Raw genomic sequence first — 27,671 nt, 5'->3', positions numbered from 1 at the left:
CCTATTTGTTTCTCTCCATCCCATGGGCTTTTCCCGCAGAGGTGTCTTCTAGCACGGGTGTATGAACCTGTGTAATCAGTGTTGCAATGGGGGCAATGAAATTTAGTGGTTCCACCCCCTCTCCCTGTTTCAGCCATGTTAACATATTTCCACAATGGAGTTTGGTCTTGTTTAGTTTTTTGAGGGTCATGTTCACCCTCCTCCAGCTCCTCCTCACCGGGGTTTTCACCCATTTGACTTTCTCCGGCTTCTTCATCCCCCTCTTCAGTTTGGGGCTGGCCCCTCCGTTTCCTACTCTCCAGCACCATAATAACCATAAAAGGGACCAGGAAGAGGAAAATGCCAAGAAATATAGCCAGGTCCATGGTGTTTGATGTTTGTAGGGTTTTGATTCTTGAATCTGCAAATTAATTTAATTTATTGGGATTAATTAATTTAATTTAAATACATGATTTTTAAACTCAATAAGCTAAATTAAATTAGCTAAATTACTACCTAACCAGCTAAACTAACTAAATTACTAAGTTACTTACCTCTGTAGGCTTGCTCCTCTCTCCTTGGCACTTGCTCCTCGCTCCTCAGCACTTGCTCCTCGCTCCTTTGCTCTTGCTCTAGCTCCAAACTCAAGCTCAATGAAGTAACAATGAATATTTTTTTGGCCCATTGGCCTTTTAAAACCAAAAAAAAAAAAAATTAAATTATTTTTTTTCGAGTCCGCGGAATTTTTTCCGCCGACCCGCTCCCGGAGCGATTTTTAACGCCCGGGAGCGATCGCTCCCGGGCGTTAAAAATTGCTCTGGGAGCGCCAGAGCGATCGCTCCCTATAACGATTCCTAACAGACCAGGGAGCGCAAATTTTTTTGAGGGAGCGCGCTCCCGAAAATCGCTCCCGTCCGAGAGCGATTTTGGGAGCGCGCTCCCGAGCCGCTCCCGCCTGGAGCGCAATTCGGGAGCGAGTTCGAGGGGGGGGGGGGGGGGGGCTCCCCCGCAACATAGTAATAACCTAAATTTTGGTGACAAACCCACCAAACTAACTCACAAATGAAATAATAAGCCTCTTAAGAGCTCAAATGATAAATAATACATGTCGTACGGCCCTCCAAGAGGCTTGATGAGGTCCAGAGGTGCAATAATGAAGAATAAAACCCTCAAAAGTGATGGGTAAGGGGTTGACCCCTTGTTCTCCAAACAACAAACCTGTGGTGCTCCCAGTTGGTGTGGGGGCACAATAATAATAACCTCATGGGTCTCCAAATGAGTTGAATATGCCTGTTGATGATCTGTAAGGGCTCTGATGATGGTGTAGGTGATGCCACATCATCGTACATGTCCTGGGTCAGCTGCTAAGTGCATGATACATCTGTGGGGCCAGCTGGGCAAAGGTGAACCAGGTGCATCTTCCTCGTCCAATAGGTGAATCTTGAGCAATCTCTGGACATCCTTGAGGATCCATGGAGCGTTGTCTACTGTTGTGGAGGCCCATGGCTCCAAAAGCACACCCTACATGTGCCAATGTAGCCCTTTCGAGGGTTAGGACCAAGGTTGCACGAAACGGGGAAACGGGTACGAGTTTCTGAAATGGGAAGCGATACAAAACGCGACCTCCCCAAATTTTGGAAATGGGAAAATGCGAATATATATATATATATTAGGACATTTAAGAAATGTGTGCAATCATAAAGCATATATGATACATTCTAATTTATTACATTATGATAAAATTTTCAATTGTCAATGCATAAACTGTAAGTATATTAACTTACATCACATTTACTCATGAATAATCACATAACGAAAATAGAAATATCCAAAATTAGCCACGAGAAATTTTTAATTTTTTGTCTCGTGCTTGATTGGGAGTCTCCTCTTACATAGTCGAATGACCTTAGTGCTCTTGATTAAATACAAGTTTCCTACCCTAGTACCCTACATTCTCTTGATTATTGGGAGTCTCCCCTGCATAGAGGGCTTGGTTCTCTCGATTAAATACAAGTTCCATACCCTAGTACATGATAAAATCCAATGGAAACATTGCAATCCCCCCAATCCTGAAATCTTGAAAAACAGATAAGTGTGTTGGATTTTGAGTGAGATCTAAAATTCTACTTTCTCTATATGAAATCCAATGAGGGCAAAACCACTTTCAAACATCCTGAGTCATTTCATGGTAATGTTAAAAATTTAAGTAAAAGGATGAAAATGAAAAATAAAGGAGAATATCACTTTGACTTTATGAATTTAACATTACCATGAACTGCATATCAACACTAGGGCAAAATTTCACCTTTATAACTTTAGACAGGCATCTCGAAGCAACTAGAAGTCACTAGGCTAACGTAAGAATATATTAGAAAACAAAATTTAAAAAAAACACAAGTAAATGCTGAAACGTGGGTCATACGGCCCTGAAACGCGTTTCAGGCCGTACTGGCCACGTTTCAGTTTCGTGAAACGTGGCAGTACGGCCTGAAACGCGTTTCAGGGCCATACCAAACGCGTTTCAGCGTTTCGTACTCATTTCCATACGGAAACGCCCTCCTACCTCACGTTTCCTGCAACATAGGTTAAGATCCCATATAGGGAGACCAAACCCAAGATAGAGACCATCTCCAATCCTACATAAGATCCAATGTGTCCCCTAGCCTTCTAGTACAACAATTCATTAAAGAAATCAAGTAAAGGATCTTACCAACCATGGACCACAAGTGGGGACCTCATAATGGCCTGCCCTTCCATAATGGGCTTTGGCATGTGCTAATGTCTCAAAGCTCCAAATGGAGTTAACGAAGTATCCTATTAAGTGGTTTCTACTTATAAAGGGGATAATATGTTTAAGGTACCTCCTTTAAAAGGTGGTGGTATGTGATAGAGAGGTGGATGAAGTAGGGGATGAGAAGGGGCAGCCCTGGGCCACATGCAGGGGTGGTATAAGGGTAGCTAATAAAAGGGAAGTCTGCATTTGGGTATATAATGTAAAGGAGGCAACAATTGTGGTACATGAGGTGCCCTGACCTTGATTTTTCCACCCTTCTTTATATGCTTTTTTCCTTTTTATGATTTTGCTTTGTTAACAGCAAGGGACTCAAGGGGTAAGAGCATGATGCGTGAAATATAGCAGTGAATACCCCCTTTTACAGTAGGGCGATTCATTGTCTACCAGGGGTTGGGACAATCATGGGTTCCTATATGATGGAGGCTCATAGAACCTGTAGGAACCGAGGTGATGGCCATGATGATGGAGAAGAGCTCACGTATTTGCTTTTTCCCAAGTGCTAAATGTGTTTGTCGCAACCATCTTTTGCATTTTGTGGTACATTTCCCTGTTGAATGTGGTCAATTATGCTTTTATCTTTCTTTTTAGCTGCATCAACCTCTAGGGCATCATTCCAAGCCTAACCCAAGGTGTGGGTAAGGGGAAGGGGAAAGTTAACTCTATGTGGACCCAGGTGGGAGAAACGATGAATGGGATAATAATGAGTGGAAAGCATAGATAGCTCAATGGTTACATATTTTTCTATTGTTGTAATAAGTTATTTCAAATCTGATATGTCAATGAATAATGCATCTTAAAGTGGGCTAAACTCCTAATTTACATTAAGAAAATGGTTGGGCATCTCCTTGAGCATCTTTGATTATCATAGGCCTGGTGTTGCTTGGGTCTACATTGATTTACTCACTGCTGCCATAAGTCTCTTACTGCTATTATATCATTCACTTGTTGCTCATTGGAACATAAATTGCATAAGTGCGTTCATTGTTTTACATTCCATTGTTCCTTGTCACTAGCATGGACATTGTCGAAGTAGCTAACATTGTGTTTTACTTGTGATTTTATATGATATAAAGTTCTTATTTCACATCGAATAAGCTCACTCACTAAAGAACTCCATTCATAACTTTCATTGGTATTGAGTATCTTTGGGCATATTGACATCTTGTGAGTTTAACAAGCATCTCTTGATAAGTGGCATTGAAGTAACTTGCATCTAAGTGTTCTTAACTTGAAGATTGGTAAATCTAATTTGAATAATATTGGCTAAGAACACTTGCTATATTTTTGTCTTTTCTGGATGACGCTCATTGACTTATCATACTAAATCACTGGTTAATTTTTGCCCTATTGTTTATCTATTGTGGATCTATATTCTTTGAGCAATTGCATCTAGAAGGTCTCTTGTTTATTATTGACACTCATATCATTGAGCAATTGTTCGTATTTAAGTGTATTTCAATACATTATTAAGTACTCTTGCCATAAATTAATCAACAATAAGTACTTAAATCACATAAAAAAATTTAAATTAAGACTCACTCATAGGCTTGCATTTCATCTTAAACATAGTTGCATTAAAAACCTACCTCCAAGCATAAGCTTGGTTGATAGACTACTAGGACAACCCTTTCTCATCTAGCTCGAGGGATTCAACCCTTCTTAGTGGTTAACACAGTGACCTTGCAGATGTCAGAGCCACAATCTCTGTAGCGTCAGAGGCATTGTGTGGTTGGAACACAAGGGGAGGTATCATTAATCAAGCCTTTGCTTTCTTTCGTTGGCTCCCATCTCACAACAACACTAAAGGTTGTTTCTCAAAACAATTAAGAGAAAGGTTCCATCTAGATTAGACATATAATCTAAAATTAACCAAGATCCTTGCATCACACTTAGGTCTTAGGAGTTGCATCTCATATAGGTTAGTCAATCATATAAACAACGATTGTTCATATGGTTACTTGGTCATAATTTATAATAAGCAAGACCTTTTAACTCCATAAGGCACTGGTCTCAATTCTATATCTAATCGAATCCTAAATCTTGCTAAATTTTCACCAAGTAGCTAGGCCACTCAACCGTCTTTCTCAAGCAAGTTGGTTCCAAATTTGCTTTCAATCATCTCACTTCCACAGGGACTATCCCCCATAGCCTGCTATTGGGAGACAACTATCCAGAGTGGGCAGGGATCAGAGTGATAACCCCCGCCCTGAGCCGTCATGATGCCTGTGCAATCTGAGCCAAGTACAAAAAGCCAATTCCCCACTTTCTTTTGTGTTCCTTTATTGCTCGAGGGCTTCTTCAAGAAATATTTTGGAAGTATCCCCCAGTACCTCATCTTTCTTTTCTTCTTCTTGGGAGGTCGTCGGGGTCTGCGAGGCAATCTCGCAAAGGTTCAACCAGTTCGAGCCCTAACTCCTTATACTGCAACCTTGTTGGGGACATGCACAGAAAAACAAAGAAAGAGCAAACCACTCTAACACCACTAATCCGGATTTTATGAAAGAATGAAATGAAATACAAATATAAATAAAAATATAGAGATACAGCGAAAACATAACTTCGATTCATTAATAACAAAGTACTGAAAAATGTTTACATGCAAAATGGAAATAAACTAGTGCAGGTGATGGTAGCTTACCTCTGAGAAGAGTTGTGGTGGCTACATGCCTTCTGAATTGTGTTACAATGATGCTCGAAGGCTTACTTATTGTTGAGATACAATGGAAGACTCTAAACATCCAAAAACCTAACCCTAAGAAATGAAGTGTTGAAAGTTTGTGGGCCCCGTTGAGGTAAATTTGTACATCAATTTCCCGGGGTCATAACTTTGGATTACGATCTTTGTTTGATGTGTACAATACCTCGTTAGAAATATCTATCCGAGGACTACAACTTTCAACTACAAACCCTTGCCATAAATTACAAGTTTTCTCGTTTTCCAAAAAAATGTTGTTTAGGGCCTCAAAACGGCTCTGGAAGTTCAAGACCGAAAACCTACAAAAAAATAGTAAATTTGCTACAATTAAAGAAACTGAAAGAAACAATGGTGGGAGTCCAAGAGGAATAGGCGGGTGGCCACCAATATCCACCTGGATCACCAATGTGTTTTGTGTATAAAAAATCAAATCTGAATTTTATTTTCTGTTCTGAGCATTTATTTATTGGGCACTAGATCTGAATATGGGTTCAGAAAAAACTAATAATATGAAGGATAAATGGAACCCAAGGATAAAATGTGCTTTCCAACTGAAAAATCCTTGCAACAAGATAATTATCTTCCAAATTTCAAATGGGTAGAGTATGTTACGGTAAAATGACAAGATTTTATCATAATAATTCCTCTATTGAAATACAGGAATTAGATGACTCCATTGTAGGCCTTTAGCTTATCACATGAGAAACTTACGAGGCCAAAAGGAAACATGTTTTTGGAAGAATATGCAAAGCATAAGTCAGTTTATTTTTCAAGAAAAATCTCGCAGGATTCCCACATCTTCCCTAGAATAACTAGATGAAGGGCAGCTCAACTGCTAGCCACAATAATGGCTGGTAACACCAAGGGACTTGACCAGATTTGAGTCAATTGACGCTGTGACCTATGGCCTCCCTGTCTGGGGCATGCCTTGGACAGATGGTTCAATGAATTGAGATAACACTTGGGTTTTACAGACATAGCTCAATTTATGAGTACTAAGACCTCATTGGAAATTCTACAATCTTTATTGCCAACAGGATTAATTTCAAATAAATTTGGGCAGTAATTAAAATGTCCTACTAGCTAACTTCAAAATGTTTGCCAAAGTTTCTTCAGAACTCATGCATTTATTTCTGATGTTATCCAGTCACATTCCCTCTTGCATCATGATTTATACTTAAGTCAACCCAATTTACTGACATAAATATTCTTTACTGTGAAAATAGGCTGCCCCTTAATGCATTAAGGATAGAAAATTAAAATTCTAATCCTGTTTTTCCAGTAAGGACCTATGCTCCTATAAAGATTCAATGGCATAGATTTTGACAATGAAACACCTCAATGCCCTATAATTCTAACAAGGTTAAGAGTGAAAATATAGATAATTCTGTAATTCAGTAACAGCTAGCAAGGTTAACAGGAAAAATAAGGTCTGTGTTGAAGATATATAGTCTCAACTCCATGATAGAGATCATGTGGCATGGACATTAATCACTGAATTAATATTGAGATTGCAACCATTACTACTCGTAGAAACAAAATCTTTATGTGGTAACAAAAAATTCCAGAAGATATGAATTCATCAACACCTAGGGCATGCAGATGCACAATTATAATTTAAAAATAAAGAGCATTAGGCTGCAACATTGAACTTAATTCCATCTCAGAGATCTCACATGGTATGTGTTTTAGGACTTGAGTTACCTGGTAGCAACATCCTCCTTCAAAATCTTGTTGTGAAGCGTGTGTAATTGCCTCTACTAATAAACCTTTGTTTTGGAAAACATATCCCAATTGAGATTCAAGTCCATGTATATTTACACTCCTTAAGACACTAGGATGAACAGATGCACGCTCAAATGCCGAAGTGACTAACTCAGGTTCAGATGCAACTTCTATATTCATCCAGCTCATGAACTTGAGTGCAGCATCGAGATCTTTACCAACTAGATATGCTCCAATCAATGCTTCTACAGAATCTGCAATTGTTTTTGAGCACATCCATCTGTGGCCTTTGTCACAAGTCTTCCCAATTTTGACAGTTTTACCTTCCATTTCAGACATACCATTTACAGATTCTTTAAGAAAATTTGAGTCACAACAACAAGGAACACTTTTTGGAGATAATGTCCCAGGAGCAAACCAACGACGGGGATCAAATGGTTCATCTCTAATATATCCCTGTGTTTACAAGTTACAGCAGCAATATGCGTATTAAAAAATAGCATCTGAGATTAGAAGAACAAAACCAATGCTGAATTAGCTGTTATCAGCCAATAAATTTTAAATAATATAAAGATAAACCCAGCCATTCACAGATCAGTTTCATTACAAGTTTTTTTAATCATATTAAACATCAGATAAACAAATGTATAACAAATTAAACAGGTCCCTCAAAGAAAATTTGAAGGAACCATTTTTGTTCAAGTATAGAAATCTCAGCAAACCATAATTTTCAGATAGTCAACTACATTATTTCGCAAGAAATTTGAAAACATATATATATATATATATATATATATATATATATATTCTTTTATTTTATAGAAACAGTTGGCTATTTCATCATTAAAAAATTCTTTTACTGCATTAACACTTATCATGCAGGGCTATTTTAAGGTCTTCAGAGGAATAATAGAAAAGTACTTATCTGATGGCAAATAATAATGGTGCCGCCATTGGATCCATTGTGACAGCAGTACAAGACATCATTTTCAGCGTGACTCAAGCATTTGTTAGTTACAGATATGTCAATTTGCCATGCAAAGGGTTTATTTCTATCTTCCTCTAAGCCGCAGCCAGTTCACATCAAGCAGTATTTTGGAGGTAGAAAGAAGAAGGGCTGAATGGAAAAACTGGCTTGGCCACCCCTTTCATGAAAACAGCATATGATTGGGAATAATGCAAATATAAAGTGAGAAAATAGTTTTCCTTCTAAATATGTTGATCAAATAAAATGATGATGCTGCCATAAAGCAAAGCCTGAATATTTTGATCTATCTTATGTATTGAAACCCCAACAGATTGCTGAACATAAAGTTAATGTTGCTGGCTCTGCGCTGTTGTTTCAGGATCTTGATGGACAGAAGCAGACCCGAGGAAAATGGATCATGAAACAGAGTTGGAACTTAGTTTTCTTGTCTGCGTGAAGCTGAGAGATATCCAGCCTATCAGATCATATCACTACTAGGGTTCCACATTTCTTTATTAGTGGTTATACAACTGCAGGCACAGTCCTTACTTTGTTTCTAAGACAGATGATGCCTGGAGATGGTGTTAAGGAAAATACTTTCGGGCCTGAGAATTATTAAAGGTGTATTTTCTCTCAGAGATTGAGATAAGGAAGGATGAGGCTGTAGAGGTTTGTTGCAGCCACTGCTAAAGGTTTTTTTATTCTTTCAGTATACAGTGTTGAAGAATCTAGAGCAATTAAATTAATAAGATTATTCTCGCCGTGATAACTATTTGTGAGGTACTTTTAATTTTCATTATTAGCACAATCTTTGCTTGTTAATATTAGAGTGTGTCTTCTTAGTTCATCAAATAGTTACCAAAACAAAAGAGACAAGAACACAAGATGTTGGCTTTCTGCCAAGGCCAAAACCTCTCACTCTTTGAGAGAAAAAGCTGCACAAAATTCTTCTTATAGAGATTCCAATTGATGAATACCAAGACCATGACCCTTGACCTATTTAGCCACTCCAAGACCAAGACACCAATCCTCTTCTTCATCATTGCTGAGATCATAATTACTACTACTGAAGTCATCACTGCTGCAACATCGAGGCCTTCACTACTGCACCACCATGATCATCCCTTGCAGCCTTCTACTAGCTCATTGTGCCATTTCTTTGCCACTTGAGCCCGCCATGTGGTCCCTCACCCACTTGTATTGATCGTATGTTTGAAGGTGGGCCTCCTGAATCTCAAGGTGTGTCTTGTCAATTGGTAATTGAGTGTTAGATTTACTTATCATGGATACTTATGGGTATGGATTGATGGGGGGATTTGGCAGAAAGAGTACGCTTAGCTTGTGCTCTTGTCCCCTTGATCTTTTTTGGACGTTACCCTTAGATCTTAGTCTTGTGGGATCTTCTTTATTGACCATTTGGTTCTAGGGTGGTACTACTTGGGAAACACCGACTTTGGGTGCATGGTCCTGCTCCTTTATCCGCACATATTACTCCATTTCCACTCACTATACCCCCATTCATCATTTCCCCCACCTGGGTCCACATTTCCATTCTAGGTCCACATTGGGCCAGCCTCCCTATCCCCTTGGGCTAGCCCTAGAATGATGCCCCGAAAGTTGAAGCAGTTAAAAGAAAAAGAAAAAAGCATAATTGGCCACATCTAACATGAAATTGTACCACAAAATGCAAAAGATGGTCGAGACAAAAATAATTAGCACGTGGGCAAAAGCCAATACATGGGCTCTACCCCATCTATGGTCATCACCCTGTTTCCATAGTCCCTAGATGAGCCTCCTTTATCATTCAGGAACCCATGATTTTCCCAACCCCTGGAGGGCAATGAACTGTGTTGATTTTTGGTAACATCGGATGTGCTCTAAGTCTCAAAATTTGCAAGGAGGCTTGGACACATGTATTCCACAATACCCAGAAATCGTTTTGGGAAATTTAACCTGGAGATAGTTTTATTAAAATAATTAATTATTTTTAATGGGACCCTAGGTCTAAACTTAGGAAATTAAAATAATTACAGGGTATTAATCTAACTGTGGATGAAACTTCTAGAAGAAGACGAAGATTGAATCCAAATGATCTAAGCCATTGATTAGAATCTAATTTGGATCGTTGGTTCTCAACTAGAGGATTATAAGGAGGATTTTGATAAGCATTTGGAAAGGACACCAGGCAAATACTCAATTACCCTAGTAAAATCGATTTTCTCACTACGGAAAGAGGAAATTGATTCGGAGGGAGAGGGTAGCAGCATCAGTTGGGAGTGCAAGAGCAGAAGACACAGAGAAGAGAAGGGACAACACAAAATTTGTGATGTAGAGGGACAGCAAAGAGGCTGACGTTGGGACTGCGCAGTCCTCACGCAAAAGCTGACACAATGAGACGCAAAGGAGGCAGCAGGTCCTCTCTTGGATCAGAATCTCACCAGGAAGTGTGAGAAAACTGTCAAGAAATTTCTCACAAAGGTTCCTCTTCTATTCTGCCAGTTGTATCTTGTACATGATATTTATGCTAAAGATTAATAAAGAAACTGTCATCTGCTACATTGGCTTTCCGCCATTGGGTTTTTCTGGGGACAATTGTCAAAAAATAACTGTGTCATTGTGATTATACTTGTGCAAGTATTTTTCCTTGCATTCACTTTCCGTAGTATTTTTAATTGTGAAGGCTACAGTAGAATTTATTTCGATATTTGCAGTAGAAACACTGTGAATAACTTATTTATGAATTAATAAATAGAAGAAATAATATCAGTCACTGCAGTTGGATTTCTATCTAGAAATTTTCACATGGTATCAGAGCACAAATCGTAAGCAGAAGAGCTTAGAAGCAGAGAGGAAAAGGATTTTGAAATTACTACAGAGGTAGCACAGTTCGCAGGCCAAGGAGGATGAAGTTTTGAGGAGAAATTGATTTCTCTGAGTGAGTCGACAGAGTAATTTGATCTCCAGATCAAAGATTACTGAGGCAGAAGGGAGCAACATAGTTTTTGCAGAGCAGATCTTCAGTTGGTACGCAAATATTTTGCAGAAGTTGCAATGGCAGAAAGTTGCAGTATAGATGCAGTGTTCGCAGTGGCAGAGTCAGCAATAATATAGATGCAGCACTTGCACAATAGTTGGTGGGCAGTGATGTCAGACATCACCAACACAGAGGGAGATGTTACAGACCAGGGTGATGCTTCAGCAGGGTGCATTGCTAGAGCACATTCCTCGCTAAGAGGGAGTGTCAATTTATGGTAGCATCGGATGTGCTCCAAGTCTCAAAATTTGCAGGGAGGCTTGGACACATGTATTCCACACTACCCAGAAATCGTTTTGGGAAATTCCACCCGGAGATAGTTTTATTAAAATAATTAATTATTTTTAATGGGACCTTAACTCTAAACTTAGGAAATTAAAATAATTAAAGGGTATTAATCTAACTGTGAGTGAAACTTCTAGAAAAAGATGAAGATCGAGTCCAAATGATTTGAGCCATCGATTAGAATCTAATCTGGGTCGTTGGTTCTCAACTGGAGGATTATAAGGACTTTGATGGGCATTTGGAAAGCACACCAGGCAGATACTCAGTTACCCGAGTAAATGGATTTTCTCACTAGTCGAATTTCGGCAAGAGGAAATCGATTTAGAGGGCAAGTTGCAGGTGAAGAGAGAGAGGGTAGCAGCATCAGTCGAGAGTGAAAGAGCAGAAGACGCAGAGTAGAGAGGGGACAACGCAGAGGTTGTGACGCAAAGGGTCAGCGCAAAGTTTGACATTGGGACTGCACAAACCTCACGTAGAAGTTGACACAGTGAGACACAGAGGGGGTAGCAGGTCCTCTCCTAAATCAAAATCGCGTCGAGAAGTGTGGGAGAACTGTGAGTGAATTTCTCACAAAGATTCCTCTTCTATTCTGCCGGTTGTATCTTGTACCTGAGATTTTTGCTAAAGATTAATAAAGAAACCCTCATCTGTTGTACTGGTTTTCCCGCATTGGGTTTTCCGGGCATAATTGTCCAAAAACAATTGTCATTGTGATTACACTTGTGCCAGTGTTTCTCCTTGCATTTATTTTCCGCAGTATTTTTAATTTTGAAGGCTGGAATAGAATTTATTTCAATATTTGCAATAGAAACACAGTGAATAACTTATTTCTGAAATAATAAGTAGAAGAAATAATATCAATCACTGCAGCTGGATTTCTATCTAGAAATTTTCACAAACCGCCCTACCCAAAAAGGGGTAATCACTGCTAAAGATTAATAAATAAACCCTCATTTGTTGTACTGGTTTTCCCGCATTGGGTTTTCCGGGCATAATTGTCCAAAAACAACTGTCATTGTGATTACACTTGTGCCAGTGTTTCTCCTTGCATTTAGTTTACACAGTATTTTTAATTTTGAAGGCTGCAGTAGAATTTATTTCAATATTTGCAATAGAAACACAGTGAATAACTTATTTCTAAAATAATAAGTAGAAGAAATAATATCAATCACTGTAGTTGGATTTATATCTAGAAATTTTCACAAACCGCCCTACCTAACAAGGGGTAATCACTGCTATATCTTACATATCAAGCTCTCGTCCTTTGAGCCCCAAGCAGTTAATTAAAGAAAATTCATAAAAGGCAAAAAGCATATAAAGAAGTGTGTAAAAATCAAGACCAGGGCACCTCATGTACCACGATTGCTCCCTCCTACACATTACATACCCAGGTGTGGGCTTCCCCTTATCTAGCTACCCTTATGCCCCAATATGTGGCCCAAGATTGCCCCTCTCAGTCCCTATTCCATTCCACCTATTTATCACTTTCCATCCCCATTAGAGGGATGTACCTTGGACATACTATCCCCTTTAAGTGTTGAAACAACCTAATAAGGTACTTGGTTAACTCCCTTTGGAGCTTGGAGACACTGGCACATGCCAAAGCCCACTATAGAAGAGCAGGCAATTATGAAGTGCCCACTTTGTTATCCATGGTTTGTAAACTCTTTTACCCGACTATTTTAATGACTGATTGTACTGGAAGCCTAGGTGACGCATTGGATCTTATGCAAGATTATAGGTGGTTTCCATTTTGGTTTGGTCTCCCTATACAGGATCCTAACCCCTAGAGGTCTAGATTGGCACATATAGGATGTCCATAGAGAGCCATTGGCCTCCATAGGCACACACAACAATCCATGGATCTTCATTGATGCTCAAAGACCACTAGCAATCCACTTTTCAGATGATGGTGATATGCTTGGTACATTATGCCCCGCAGGACCCCCATAGGAGCCCCACACTCTTAGCAGGTGTCTCGGGACTTGCACGATGTCATGACAACGCTCATTCCACTACTTGAACCCTTGCAGAGGATCTACAAGCATCTTCGATTCATATGGAGACCCATGGGGTCATTTGTGTGCCCTCAGACCCACTGAGAGCAACACAGGTCTATTACTTGGAGAACAAGAGGCCACCTCCTTGTCCATCATATTCCAAGGAAGTTATTCCTCAGTATGGCACTTCGGGACATTATTAGGGCTTTGGAAGGCCCCACAACATGTACGTATTATTATTTGGCCTATTGTGAGGCTTATTTTTCGACTTCTAAGCTAGTTTGGTGGGCTTGTCACCAATAGGGGTTTTATTTGCACATTATTTTATCATTAGGGGCTAATGTAGCACCATAAGCTAATTTGAACTCCTTAGGAGGCTATATATTGATGTTAGATGCATTCATTTGGATCACCATTTGACTTGGGATCTCTCTAATCATAGAGAACTTCGCATTTGTTCCTTGCAGGAAATTTTTTGGAGATGATGAATTTTGACGTATGGATTTGCGTTATTTTTCTCGTCTTGGAGCTTTGTCATCCAAACGAAATGTGTTAGAATTTCTAAGTCTATCCGTTAGAAATTCTTCCTGTACTATCTGATTTATTTCTTCCTACTTGTCCAGTTACTTAACAAGTTATTTACCATGTAAATACTGAAAATAAATACAAGTACGTTATCAACACATACAGATCATCAACTGAAAGTAAACAAGCACACAAGTGACACCATTGTTTTTGGACTAATGTCCTCGGAAAAAACCAATGCGGGAAAACCAGTGCAACCATCAAAGGGTTTTATCATCAAGCAATTTCATAATACAATCTGGGTGCCAGAAATGGCTCACCCAACAAAGAATGCCCTCGGCAGTAGTACCTCTCAGTCGAAGATAGATATTCCAGCTAAATCACCGGATGAACGATCCCACAACAACACTACAGCATTTTTGTTTCTCTCTATCGCCTTGATAGGGACTGCGTCACCCTATCCAGCCCTCCAGCTCCAATCTATCCCACGAAATCTCCCAACGTCAGCCTCTAGGGTCAATGTCAGCCTCTTTGGCCCAACGTCAGCATATTTGGCCCAGCATCAGCCTCTTTGGAATTTGCATCTCCCACGTTGGCCCTCCTCAGGCTCTTCGCAACTCCTAGCTGCCTCTACGTGGCCTTTGATTGCCTTTGCGTGGCCTCTCTCTGGCTCTGCGTCAACCCTCTCCCAGCTTCTGCGTTGATGCTCCCGGTACTCTCTGCCACTCTGTTACTGTATTCACTGCAACTCTAATCACTCCTTCGATTTTCTCAGCAAGCCACGCCCCAGAAAATCGAATTCTTGATCAACTCGGTGTATTCTCCAACTAACCCTCAAGCCTCCTCTTATACTTTTCTTGTTGTTCCATCAACGACCGAAATTAAATCTCTAACCAACGGCTAAGATTAGATTTGGATTGATCCATGACTTTTGGACCATTCTAACTCAGTTTTATATTAATTCACATTAATATTTTATTTTTCCTAAATTTAGACTTAGGAACTCCATTAAAAATATTAATTATTTTAATATCTCACAAACTGGTTAGATTCAGCCCAAACCATTTCTAGGTCTTGGAGATCTCATGTGCTATAGCCTCTCCGCCAGTTTTCGTGTCTAGAGCACATCTGATGCTACCCCAAATCAACACTCTCTTAGCGAGAATTGTGCTCTAGTAATACTCCTCACTAAGTATCACCCTGATCATCCAGCATCGGTCGCTGTGTCGATGCTAGGCCTCCCTGCCCAACATTCTCTGCACTATTGCATCATGTACTGCTACCCATGGCCCTGCCACTACCACTGTTGCATCCGTACGACAACTTACTCTGCATCCATGTTGCTGCCCATGGCCCTGCCACTGCCACTGCTACATCTGCAATGCATCCCCTCTCATCATGTTGCATCATGTTGCCTATAGCACTGCCATTACTAATTATTGCACTGCAACGACATTACTGAGAAGTAAGTAAATGATCCTCCCAACTCTGACATTTCTATTATAGGCTAGAAACACTCTCGATGCTGAAGCTCCCTCTGTTGTTCACAAGTGCTCCCTCTCTGACCTCTTCATTGCTGCAACAACTCCATGCATCTCGCATTGCTGCCTCACGCTATCCTGGGACTCCTACACTGTAGCACTTTTTGTCGCTCCAACCGCATCCGTCTCTACCGAAATCCACCAATCCTGCTACTCCTCTTCGGGGCTCCCATAGCCAAGTATAATCCAAGAGGTTGGGTGCCTCAAGGATCCTACCCCTCATCGCCTGTAGTCCGTCTGACTACAGCTTGATGTCTCCCCACTTCCTCTCAAGTGGCACATGAGCACTCATGGCACAGTCGTCATCAGACTCCACTTCCTTCTCCGCCTTACCTAGCACATCCTTGGTCTCAAAAGCCTCTCCCTTACTCTTCTTCCTAGGACATTGGTTCACATAGACCCAGTTCCCCACAATGGAAGCACTTAACCTTGGAGAGGTCCTTCTTTCTTTTCTCCTGCTTTCCCACAGATGCGAGAGCCGCATCTTCTTCTTCCTCCTACTTGATTCTGACCCCTTTTCCGCTACTCCCCACCTTGGATACCTGTCTAATCTCTTCTTGATGAAGAGCCACCCACAGTTCCTCCCAATTTGGAAGGCTCGTCCTGCCCAGTATGCTCTGGGCAAATACCTCCCAATCCTCTGAGACTGCGTTCAATGCAGTTCTCACCATTAGTTCCTGATCCGGTGTGGCCCCTATGGAAGTTAGTTGATCACAGATCTCCTTCAATCCACCGAGGAAGACATCTATCTTCTCTCCCTTCTGCATTTGACATGACCACAGCTATTTTTCAAGTAACATCCTCCTCTGCACAAAAATATGCTAGTACAATTTCTTCAAGGCATCCCACATCTCATTTGTCATCTCCTTCTTGGCAATGTGTGGCACCACATGATCCTTGACACCATCAAGGATGATGCACTTTGCCCTGGCCATTCCCTCCTCGTACTTGTCATTTTCAGTTGGCTCAACCGAGATCGCTATCGTTTTAGGGACAAGTGTTTGATGCGATACCTGTCTAGAATGGACAAGATCCTGGCCTTCCAGACTACGAAGTTTGAAGCTCCGTCCAATCTATCTTGATCCCTTAGCCCATTCACTGCCATTTTGCGGCTCCTCTTTGACTCTTTCAAGCCTCTCTACTTCCCGTCTGGAAGTTCTCAGTTTCACTCCCTCTGAGCCTCGATTTCCCTTCTGGAAATCCCTCTGCCAATCCTCGGCAACAACTCCCTCCTCCTTGGTCTTGCCCTATTAGGTATTGTTCTAACCACAGTACCCCACCAGCTTCACTCCGCAACTGACCCATAGCCTCCTATGCCCCAACAATCTGAAGGTTTAGAGCCTCTAGGCCAGTGTTACCTGGAATCGGGAGCGAAAGCAGGGGGTGGGAGCGAAAATGGGAGCGGGAGTGACATTTTCAGAAGCTCCCAGTTTGGGAGCGAATCCCAGAGCGATTTTTTTAAAATATATATACAATTTATATTTTTAATATTTTGATACATGTATGTCAACAAAAACATGTAGAATGATGAATTAGATATAAAAAACATAAAAAAACATAGATTGATCATTGAACCATATCACATCAATCATCTAGAAGTTCTAATCTTAATCAACCACGTCCACAAGTTAGTAACATACATATTACAACATATTGAGCCTTGTGAATCATGATTCATCAAATTCAATCTTAAAGTTTCAACTTCAAGCTTTCAAAATTGAAAATCCAATATATAACATTTATCATCATTGATCACGAAAGTTGTACTTCTAAGCTAAGTTTAACCATTACAACAAATAATATCTAAGTTTCTAACTGTGATCCGAATTGGATCCATGAAATTATCAAAGTTCTATGATTGTATCAAATCATGACAGACTTCAAAAAGTTGTGAACAATGAGCTATCAGGAGGACCTCTGGACAATGGCAGTTTGTAGCCAGCACGGAACGACGAGGACCTCAGTCAAAGCGCGTTGATCGAGGCCCATGGAGACCGCACAGTGGAGCAAAACTAGCAGTTAGGAAGCTCATATCAGAAAACAGAGGCCATTTCTGATGCGTGATTAGCGTAATCGTGCATCGTTGGGAAAAACCCCTCGAGAAGGAATAGCCCCGAGCGCTCGGTCACAAGGGAAGCCAGAGAACCGTGGAAAAGCGCTAAAGCGACAAGCGAGTCCCGCGCTCCAAAACCGGCGGAATATCGGAGGCGTTTGGGGCGATAAGCGGTTTTGTCAAAGGACCCAGCGATGCCATTCAATGAACGACGTGTTTCCGACAGATGAGAGACAAAATCACTCTCATCGCTGGCTAACGTCCGAGCAAGTCAACCATGCGATAAGAGCAATAACCATTGATCTGGAGGCTCCAGATCTAACGGCGGAGATTGCGCCCGATGGGAAACCAGATTTGACGGGAAAAATAAGCTGAAGCATATAAAGGTTGAAGTCCAATTTAACCGCTGAGTTGGCGGATGAATCATTTCACGAAGTAACTGAAATAACAAACCATCGAGGAAGAGCTGGCTCTCAGTTCGTGAGAGGACAAGTGGCCACCTCCCTGTGAAACGTTACACAGTAGCGATGACGCAGAGGCAGGGAACTCCAAGCGGACAGAGGCAGGTGAACCGAAGAGACGAAAGAGGAAGCAAACAGTCATGAGATAGATGGGCTTTAAGCCACGAACAGAAAAATAGCAGAGAACAGAAGACAAGACAGGAGACAATGAGACAGAGCAGAGAGTGAAGCAGAAAACAAAGAGCCGAGCTGACCTGCAGAGCTAAGGCAGCATCGAGCAGACAGAAGGCTTGAGAGGTTCAAGCAATCCCTGTGAGGATATTTGTCGGGAACTGAGTACCAAACTGGACTCATCCCTTTAAGACCAGTTGAGGTCGAGACTTGGTTAGGAAGAGTCTATGCACTCTAGTGGCTTGGGGAATCCAAGAACCACCCTACTAAGCATCCTCTGTTTCAGGAGACTCAAATTGAGCTCTTCATTGTAAAAACTCTGCTTAAAGACACAATAAAGAAGGCCACCACTGCAAAGCGTGTTGATCGAGACCTATGGAGACCGCATAGTAGCGCAAAACTAGCAGTTAGGAAGCTCAGATCAGAAAACAAAGGTCGTTTCTGATGCGCGATAACGTAACCGCGCATCGCTGGGCAAAACCCCTCGAGAAGGAATAGCCCTGAGTGCTTGGTCACAAGGGAAGCCAAAAAATCGTGGGAAAAGCGCTAAAGCGATAAGCAGGTTCCTTGCTCCAAAACCGACAGAATATCGGAGGCGTTTTGGGCGGTAAGCGAGTTTGTCAGAGGACCCAGCGATGCCATTCAATGAACTACGCGTGTCCGGCAGATGAGAGAGAAAACCGCTCTCATCACGTCCAGCAAGTCAACCGCGTGATAAGAGCAATAACCGTAGATCTGGAGGCTCCAGATCTAACGGTGAAGATTGCGCCCGATGGGAAACCGGATTTGACGGGAGAAATAAGCTGAAGCATATAAAGGTTGAAGTCCGATTTGACCGCTGAGCTGGCGGATGAATCATTTCACGAAGTAACTAAAATAACGAACCGTCGAGGAACAGCTGGCGCTCAGTTCATGAGAGGACAAGTGGTCACCTCCCTGTGAAACATTACACAGTGGCGATGACGCAAAGGCAAGGAACTCCAAGCGGACAGAGGCAGGTGAACCAAAGAGACGAAAGAGGAAGCGAACAATCATGAGATAGATTGGCTTTAAGCCACGAACAGAAAAAGAGCAAAGAACAGAAGACAAGACAGGAGACAGTGAGACAGAGCAGAGAGTGAAGTAGAAAACAGAGAACCGAACTGACCTGCAGAGCTAAGGCGGCATCGAGCAGACAGAAGGCTTGAAAGGTTCAAGGAATCCCTGTGAGGATATCTGTCGGGAACTGAGTACCAAATTCGACTCATCCCTTTAAGACCAGTTGAGGTCGAGACTTGGTTAGGAAGAGTTTGTGCACTCTAGTGGCTTGGGGAATCCAAGAACCACCCTACTAAGCATCATCTGTTTCAGGAGACTCAAATTGAGCTCCTCATTGTAAAAACTTTGCTTAAAGACACAATAAAGAAGGCCAGCATTGAAAGCTGGACCGGAGACGTAGCCTAGGAGAATTGGGTAAACTCCTTATTAAATTTTGTTGTGTTCTGTTTTGCTTGTTGTGTTTCTCTTACTGTTTTCCAGTGTCTATGTATTTTGCAATCTTATCAATCTGTTTCCTAAGATAACATAGACACACACCAGCACATGAATCTGTAATACCTTCATTCATTAATTAATTAACTGAGATCACACACAAGTGATTTTCAGATCAAATTGTTAACATGAAATGAAATGTTATAAAATGAATTATGAAATGAAATGAAACAACTTTAGTCTTTCACGAAGCATCATATTCATAATTCAGAATCATTACCAATGAGTTATAATGGCCAACTTCAAACTTCAAACTTTCATTGTCACAGTCATATATTGTTTACAAAAAATATCATTATGATATGAAAGAGTCAAGAGTCAAGGACTCAAGACTCAACAGATATGAAAACTAATAGAAACTAGAAAAGACAAGTAAATTGTAAATCTATTATCTACTACTGCATGTGGCCCTTGCCACGAGAGTCTACTATATGAGCAGGTCGAGGTGGTCTTCTAGGAGTCCCTCGCACAGACTGACGACCAAAACTAGAAGGCACATGCCCTCCACGTGAGGGTGTAGATGGAGGTGGCAACAGCAAAGGAACAAGACTCAGAACACGAGCATTGCTACTGGATGGTGGAGGTGGCATGGCTGCTGCTTCATCTTCCTCCCTTATAAGTTCCTCTTCCAGTTCTTCAAGATGTATAGTGCCATCCTCCAAATTGTCATCCTCTGGGTGGTTGTCCCAAATTTTATATGTTGGATCCTCATAAGCCCAATCATAGTAATGACTCAACAACCTCAAGTTGTAGTGCACATAAACCAACCTTTCTGCCCGGTTTTCATTGAGTCTATTTCTTTTCACATTATGTATGGAGCTGTAGGTGCTCCAACACCTCTCTGTAGGTGCCGCCATATGCTTCCCACCATGTGAGAGCATCAAATCTGTCTCTGTCTTCCATTGCATGGAAGGTACCAAACAAACTAGTGCCATTGAAGTATCTGCCTATTTCAAGGCGCACACTAGCACATTCCTCCCTGTTAGATATCAACTTTTCTAATGCATCCAAATATCCTCTAGATACCTCTTCATCTAAATGGGGTTTGGTCCTAACCCTACCACCTAGTGCAGGTTGGCCCAACCAAGATGTAGAGTAGTATTTTGGCGTAAGGATATACGCCAAGCAATGTAGTGGAAGATTAAGTTTATTCCACCATACACACACACAATCGTGAATCAGTTTGTACAAGTCGGGATCATTGTTATGAACAATATCTTTTATTTGCCCCAACATGGTATCCATCTGCTCATACACCTCGCCAATCACTGGTTTATCTGTATCTGCAAACTTGAATCATGTGATAAATGGGCTTGGTGACATCCAATACTTGCCTCACACTTGCCCAAAACATACCATCAAGAGCAGCCTCCTCCACCAGTTCAAAAGCTCGCCTGTCAGTTGCATTTGTAGCCCTTTCCTTAAATACATGCCAGTGTGGACTTGATACCATGCTAGCCAATGACTCTCTTACCTTCAAAAGGCACCTGAAGGTGAGGTAATAGCTACCAAATCTAGTCCTCGCAATCTTCAACAACTCCAATCTTGAGTGACTGCAGAAAAGGCCATGGGTATTGCTATGATTTGTAATAAATTTTATCATTTGTTTACCTTTCTTGTACAAATCACCAATCCATTTGTATTGTTCCTTTTTGTTCTTAACAACATCATGCATCAAATGGTTCAATGTGTGAACCAAACACCCAAACCAAAATATGTTGGGGTATTTATCCTCAATAATTGCTCCCGTTGACTTACAATTAGGAGCATTATCAGTGATGACTTGGATGACATTATATGGCCCAATACGGTCAATTGTTTCAAGCAATGCTTCTGCAATGTTGATGCCGATCTTGAACTTGTCTGAATAATCATATGCATTTAGAACTATGGTACCAATAACAGACACAGTAAGAACATTTATCAATGGCTTGCCTTTTACATTTGTCCATCCATCAGATACAATGGACACCCCATGGTCAGTCCAAGAACTTGTCATTCTATTCAAAGAATGTGATATTTTTGTTTTTCATGATCAAGTCCAACGGTTCTTGCCTTGTCATACCCAGGTCTCTTGTATCCTTTAGGGGCATCATTTATGGCAGAAACCATTTCGTGCCAATAAGGTGAGCGAAGAACGTTGAATGGTATCCCACATGCATAGAGAAACCTGTAAATTTTTGAATCCACATCATTCCTACACCCTTCATAAAGGAAATCTGATATGGTTCTACACCTTAAAGTTGGTGACCCTATGCCTCCATATCCACTTCCTTGGGAGGATGCTGAAGGAGCTCTTTGTGCTTGTGATTATGAGCTTGGTTCAAAGAAACCCCTTGATTTTTTAGATTTGTATTGGGCTTCCTCCTCTTCCCTTATGTATTTGGCTCTATCTGTTGCTGACACACTTGCACAAGTTTTGATTCCTATTTGTTTATCTCCATCCCATGGCCTTTTCCCGTAGAGGTGTTTTCTGGCATGGGTGTATGAACCTGTGTAATTATTGTTGCAATGGGGGCAATGAAATTTAGTGGTTCCGCTCCCTTTCCCTGCTTCAGGCTTGTTAACATATTTCCACAATGGGGTTTAGTCTTGTTTAGCTTTTCAGCTGTTGAATCATGTTCACCCTCCTCCAACTCCTCCTCACCGGGGTTTTCAACAAATCCACTTTTTCCCCGTTCTTCATTTTGAACCCTCATTTTCCTACTCTCCAGCACCATAATAACCAGAAAAGGAACCAAGAAGAAGAAAATGCCAAGAAATATAACCATGATGTTTGAAATTTGTAGTTTTGAATCTGCAAAATTTAATAAAATGGAATGGGAATGGGAATGGGAATGAGAAAAATGTATTTATTTATTTAGATTCTAGAAATTAGGAGTAAATTACTAACCTACCTCAAATCCAAGACTCCTTGCTCCTTGCTCCTCGGCACTCGCAGCCTCACTCCTCGCTCCTTGGCACAAGCTCCTTGCTCCATGGCTCTCCTTGGCTCCAAGCTCTCTCAAGTCATAATGACTTACAAAAAGCCCTCCTTCCCTTTATATAACAAAAAAAATCTAAAAAAATTAGTCTTTTTAGCGCGCGTATTTTTTTTCGGATTTGCTCCCGACCGTAGCGTGCGTCGCTCCGGGAGCGAAAAATAAAGCCCGAGAGCGATCACTCCCTGAACGCTCTCAGGCTTTATTTTTTGCTCCTAGAGCGATAGGAGCGACGCTCTCGAGGTCGCTCCCTGTTTTGGCAGGGAGTGCAAATTTTTTTTCCAAGAGCGCGCTCCCGCCTGGACCGCAGATTGGGAGCAGGATCGGGGGGGGTCCCCCGCAACACTACTCTAGGCTCTGCGCAATCCCGACACCAGCACAATCTGCACCTCTTGGCCACAGTGTCGATCCTTTCTGTCTGGGAAATATGACTGGGCACTGCGTAGGTCAAGTTTACTCCTCTCTGCCTCAGCACTGATCCTCCTCCTAGCTCGAACTGATGACACAGGCTCTCAGCGTCACCCCTTTCTTGCTTGCTTTCTACTAGGAACAGCTTCTTTCACTCGGGACAACTATTTCCGTTGCTACTGCTCTACTCCGCTGATGCCCTCAGTTATCCTGTGATCTGCAACCACGCTCTGATACCATGTTGGAATTTCTAAGTGATTCCGTTAGAAATTCTTCCTGTACTATCTAATTTATTTCTTCCTACTTGTTCAGTTACTTAACAAGTTATTTACAATGTAAATATTGAAAATAAATACAAGTACAGTATCAACACATACAGATCATCAACTGAAAGTGAACAAGCACACAAGTGACACCGTTGTTTTTGGACTAATGTCCCTGGAAAAACTCCAAGTAGGAAAACTGGTGTAGCTATCAAAGGATTTTATTATTAATCAGTTTCAGAATACAATTTGGGCGCCAAAAATGGCTCACCCAACAGAGAATGCCCTCCGCAGTAGTACCTCTCAGTCGAAGACAGATATTCCGGCTAAATCACCGGATGAACGATCCCACAGCAGCACATTTGCTGCTCTCTGTCACCCTGATAAGGATTGGGTCACCTTATCTAGCTCTCTAGCTCCAATTTGTCCCACGAAATCTCCCAACGTCAGCCTCTAGGGTCTGTGTCAGCCTATGTGGCCCAGCTTCAGCCTCTCGAGGCTGTGTGTCTCCCATGCTGGCCCTCCTCAGGCACTAAGCAACTCCTAGCTGCCTCTACATGGCCTCTGACTGCCTCTCCATGGCCTCTAGCTGGCTCTGTGTCAACCCTCTCCTGGCTTCTGCGCTGATGCTCCCAGTACTATCTCTGCCTCTTTGCTACTGTATTCACTGCCCCTCAGCTACAACTCTGATCACTCCTTCAATTTCCTCAACAAGCCCTACCCCAGAAAATCGAATTCTTGATCAACTTAGGGTATTCTCCAACTCACCCTCAAGCCTCCTCTTATACTTTTCTTGTTGGTCCATCAACAGTCGAGATTAAATTTCTAATCAATGACTAAAAGATAAGGTTTGGCTTGATCCTTAACTTTTGGACCATTCTAACTCGGTTTTATATTAATTCACATTAAACTTTTATTTTTCCTAAGTTTAGACTTAGGAACTCCATTAAAAATATTAATTATTTTAACCTCCCAAACTCGTTAGATTCTGCCCAAACCATTTCTGGGTCTTGGAGATCTCCTGTGCTATAGCCTCTCCACCAATTTTCGTGGCTAGAGCACATCCGATGCTACCCCAAATCAACAAAATGTTGGTTGGATATATTCTATAACGTTGTAAGTAAATTTTGGCATTGTTATTCTTGTTGCTGCATACTGCTAAAATTAGGACTAGTTGCTGCATAATTGAAATGTGGAATTAAGCATGTTTAATTTAATGTATTGGCCAATGTTATATGAAAGAAATTTCCTAGAGATTATTTGTCACGATAAGCTTACATCATTTTCTTTGAAGTATAAATGCTTGAAGGTCACTTTTCTTTTCTTTCTCTCAACATAGGACAAAGCGAACTTTTTGGGCCTCCTTGATCAAGAAACCAAGTTCTTACTCATCATCATCCTCGACTCCATATCCCCAAGCGAATTAGTCAGTGATCCATCAAAAAGGATGATCATTTTAACCCCCTTTTTTTCCTTTTCGCCCTTTATCCCTAGGGGTCTAGCCCCATTAGGTCACCTAGGGCATCAATTTCCCGGGAATTGACCCAAGGAAAAATTCTATCTCCTACAAGCTACAGCGTTGGTGGGTCCCCTCCCTCTACTCCAAATTTGAGGCAATTCTAACAGTGGAATCTCCGGGAATCCCAAGCCTTAGCTCTACAAACTTTGCCTAGGCATCCTCAAGGCTAGACCTCAATAGGATCAATTCAACCTTTTGAAGTAAATATTCTTGTTTGGTCCTTTCCTTTCACCTTATCCAGGATAGAAACATCATTGGTTGCTACATTCCATCCTCGAACTTAGATGGGTCCACTTGGCCCCATGTGGTCCCACTTCTTAATAAAGATCATTTGTCAAGGACCGCTTGGGAATCCAAGTTTCCCAAGGATTATAAGGATTGAAAACCTCATTTATAAGTCTATTCCTTCTCCCTCAACCCTCCAATCTTCACCCCTTACCCATAATGGACCAAATCCCTTGCTTAAAGAGCAAGCAAGTTCCATTCTTCACTCCATCCTTGAGAAAGGGTTTCCAGGGTCACTTCCCACCTATCCATTGACATATACTTTACAAGCTAAGTCACCTGACACGGGGATTCGGGACACGTAGGATTCGGGATTCTTGGTGTCGGATTCGGGACATGCTGACCCCCCGGAACAGGACACGTTAGGACACGTTATATATTATTTTATTAAATATATATATATATATATATATATATATATAATATTTAAAAAATATATATATATATATATATATATATATATATATATAAAAAAAAAAATATATATATATATATATTAAAAATTAGATATTATCATATTTCTTACACAAATTTTAATTAATGATACAAATTTATTGATTTCAAACATAGATCTTCATCTATAGCTATTAGCATGCATAGTACATACAAAATTCAAATAAATGTCAGTGGTACTGGTCACACAAATGATAAATCTATTAAAAATTTAAATCATGATTCATAATTCATAACTGAAAGACAACTTACAACTACAAGATAGTAAGATAAACACACTGACAATTGTAGTTTTCTCATTAAGTCATCAAATCAAAATGTGTTACATAGGTAGTGTTGGTGCAATGCCAATGGCAAATAGAAATAGAAAATATAAAACAACTACAGGTATACAAGCCTCAAGGCATCAATCAGCATCAGAATTAGCATCACTGTCCCCATCATCATGGTCCCCACTGCTCTCCTCTACATCCTCCTCCTCCCCTGTATCCATAGTCGCCTTTGCATCTGCTGGTATGGAGGCTGACCCCTCTAAGTCATCAAATCTAACAGGCTCTAGCACTGGATCATTGAGATCCATGTTGGCCAATGCCAACTCAACAATGGTGTCCAGACCCATATCATCAGGAACAGTGTTACTTGGGAGCGGGAGCGAAAACGGGGAGCGGGAGAAAAAACGGGAGCGGGAGCGACATATTCAGAAGCTCTTGGTTTGGTGCTCTTGATTAAATACGAGTTCCATACCCTAATACATGACAAAATTCAATGGAAACATTGCAATCCCCCAATCCTAAAATCCTGAAAAACTGATAAGTCTGCTGGATTTTGAATGAAATCTAAAATTCTACTTTCTCCATATGAAATCCAATGAGGCCGGAACCACTCTCAAACATCCTGAGTCATTTCATGGTAATGTTAAAAATTTAAGTAAAAGGATGAAAATGAAGATTAAGGAGAATGTCACTTTTACTTTAAGAATTTAACATTACCATGAATAGTATTTGGTAATGTTAAAAATTTAAGTAAAAGGATGAAAATGAAGATTAAGGAGAATGTCACTTTTACTTTAAGAATTTAACATTACCATGAATAGCATATCAATACTAGGGCCTAGACTTGATTATGAAGCTGCCAAAATGCTCTACTCCTTGCTGCAACAACACAAATCACTTACCAAATGAAAATATTAATGAGCAAACACGCCCTTTTCATACCCGCGCTGAGCTTAGCGAGTCCTGGAAACCGGACACGTGTCCTAAAATCGCAACAGGCCCCTGCAAATCGCGACACGCCCTCGGACACGACGTGTCCTGTGATTTGGACACGAATCCGGACCGAATCGTGTCGGATTCGCCATATTCGGGATTCGCAGGGGGTTTAGGACGAATCCGGTTTCCTAGTTTACAAGTGATCCCTACACAACCGGGACTCCTCCTATTGGTGAAAGTTCATAAAGAGTAGGAAGACATAGTTGTGGTGACAGTGGGCTAAGCCTCCACCATTGCCCTTAACCTAGCAGTTGTCCTCTTAGGAACCCCTTTTAGGTCCCCTGCTGGTTTGAGTGGTAACAATCCCCAAAATTCACTTGGGGTACCAAAGGTGGTCTCCCACGTCTCATACTGCACAAAATGTCTATCTCTATTCCAACACTGAGGGTTTTCAAGTGCTACTAGCCCTACCACAATGAGACCATCCTCATCTAAGCATCGAATCAACTGCCATCCCTCATATGGTTCTAGGCCAACCTGGGGGCACGTTGGGTCTTAGACTGCTTGGAAGTAGGAGCAGAAGCGAGGAGCAACAATTTTCAGAAGCTTTCGTGTTGGGAGCGAATCAGGAGCGAATTTTATATAATATATATTTTGATGCATTTATGTCAACAAAAGCATATAGAATGATGAATTAGTTATAAAAAGCAATAAAACATGGATTAAACCATATATCATCAATCATCTAGTAGTTATAATCTTCATCATAGGTTGAATGTATAAGTTTTTCAAAA

At 41.1% G+C, this 27,671-nt stretch overlaps 1 protein-coding gene across 1 annotated transcript in view; it reads right to left on the bottom strand.

The window, feature by feature from the left end:
• Positions 1 to 27,671, bottom strand: part of LOC149259069 (endoribonuclease Dicer homolog 3a-like) — a 395,016-nt gene that overhangs the window by 161,116 nt on the left and 206,229 nt on the right. Inside the window, 1 exon segment of the mRNA XM_089417273.1 lies at positions 7,173 to 7,649. Coding sequence (XP_089273399.1) covers positions 7,173 to 7,649 — 477 coding nt within the window.

The sequence above is a fragment of the Pinus tabuliformis genome, chromosome 6, assembly GCF_031772625.1.
Source record: "Pinus tabuliformis cultivar Carrire ecotype Pingquan chromosome 6, CPIR1, whole genome shotgun sequence".
In the NCBI taxonomy this organism is placed as follows: domain Eukaryota; kingdom Viridiplantae; phylum Streptophyta; class Pinopsida; order Pinales; family Pinaceae; genus Pinus; species Pinus tabuliformis.
Note: the sequence above shows the minus strand (reverse complement) of the source record. Positions and strands in the feature narration are given on the sequence as shown.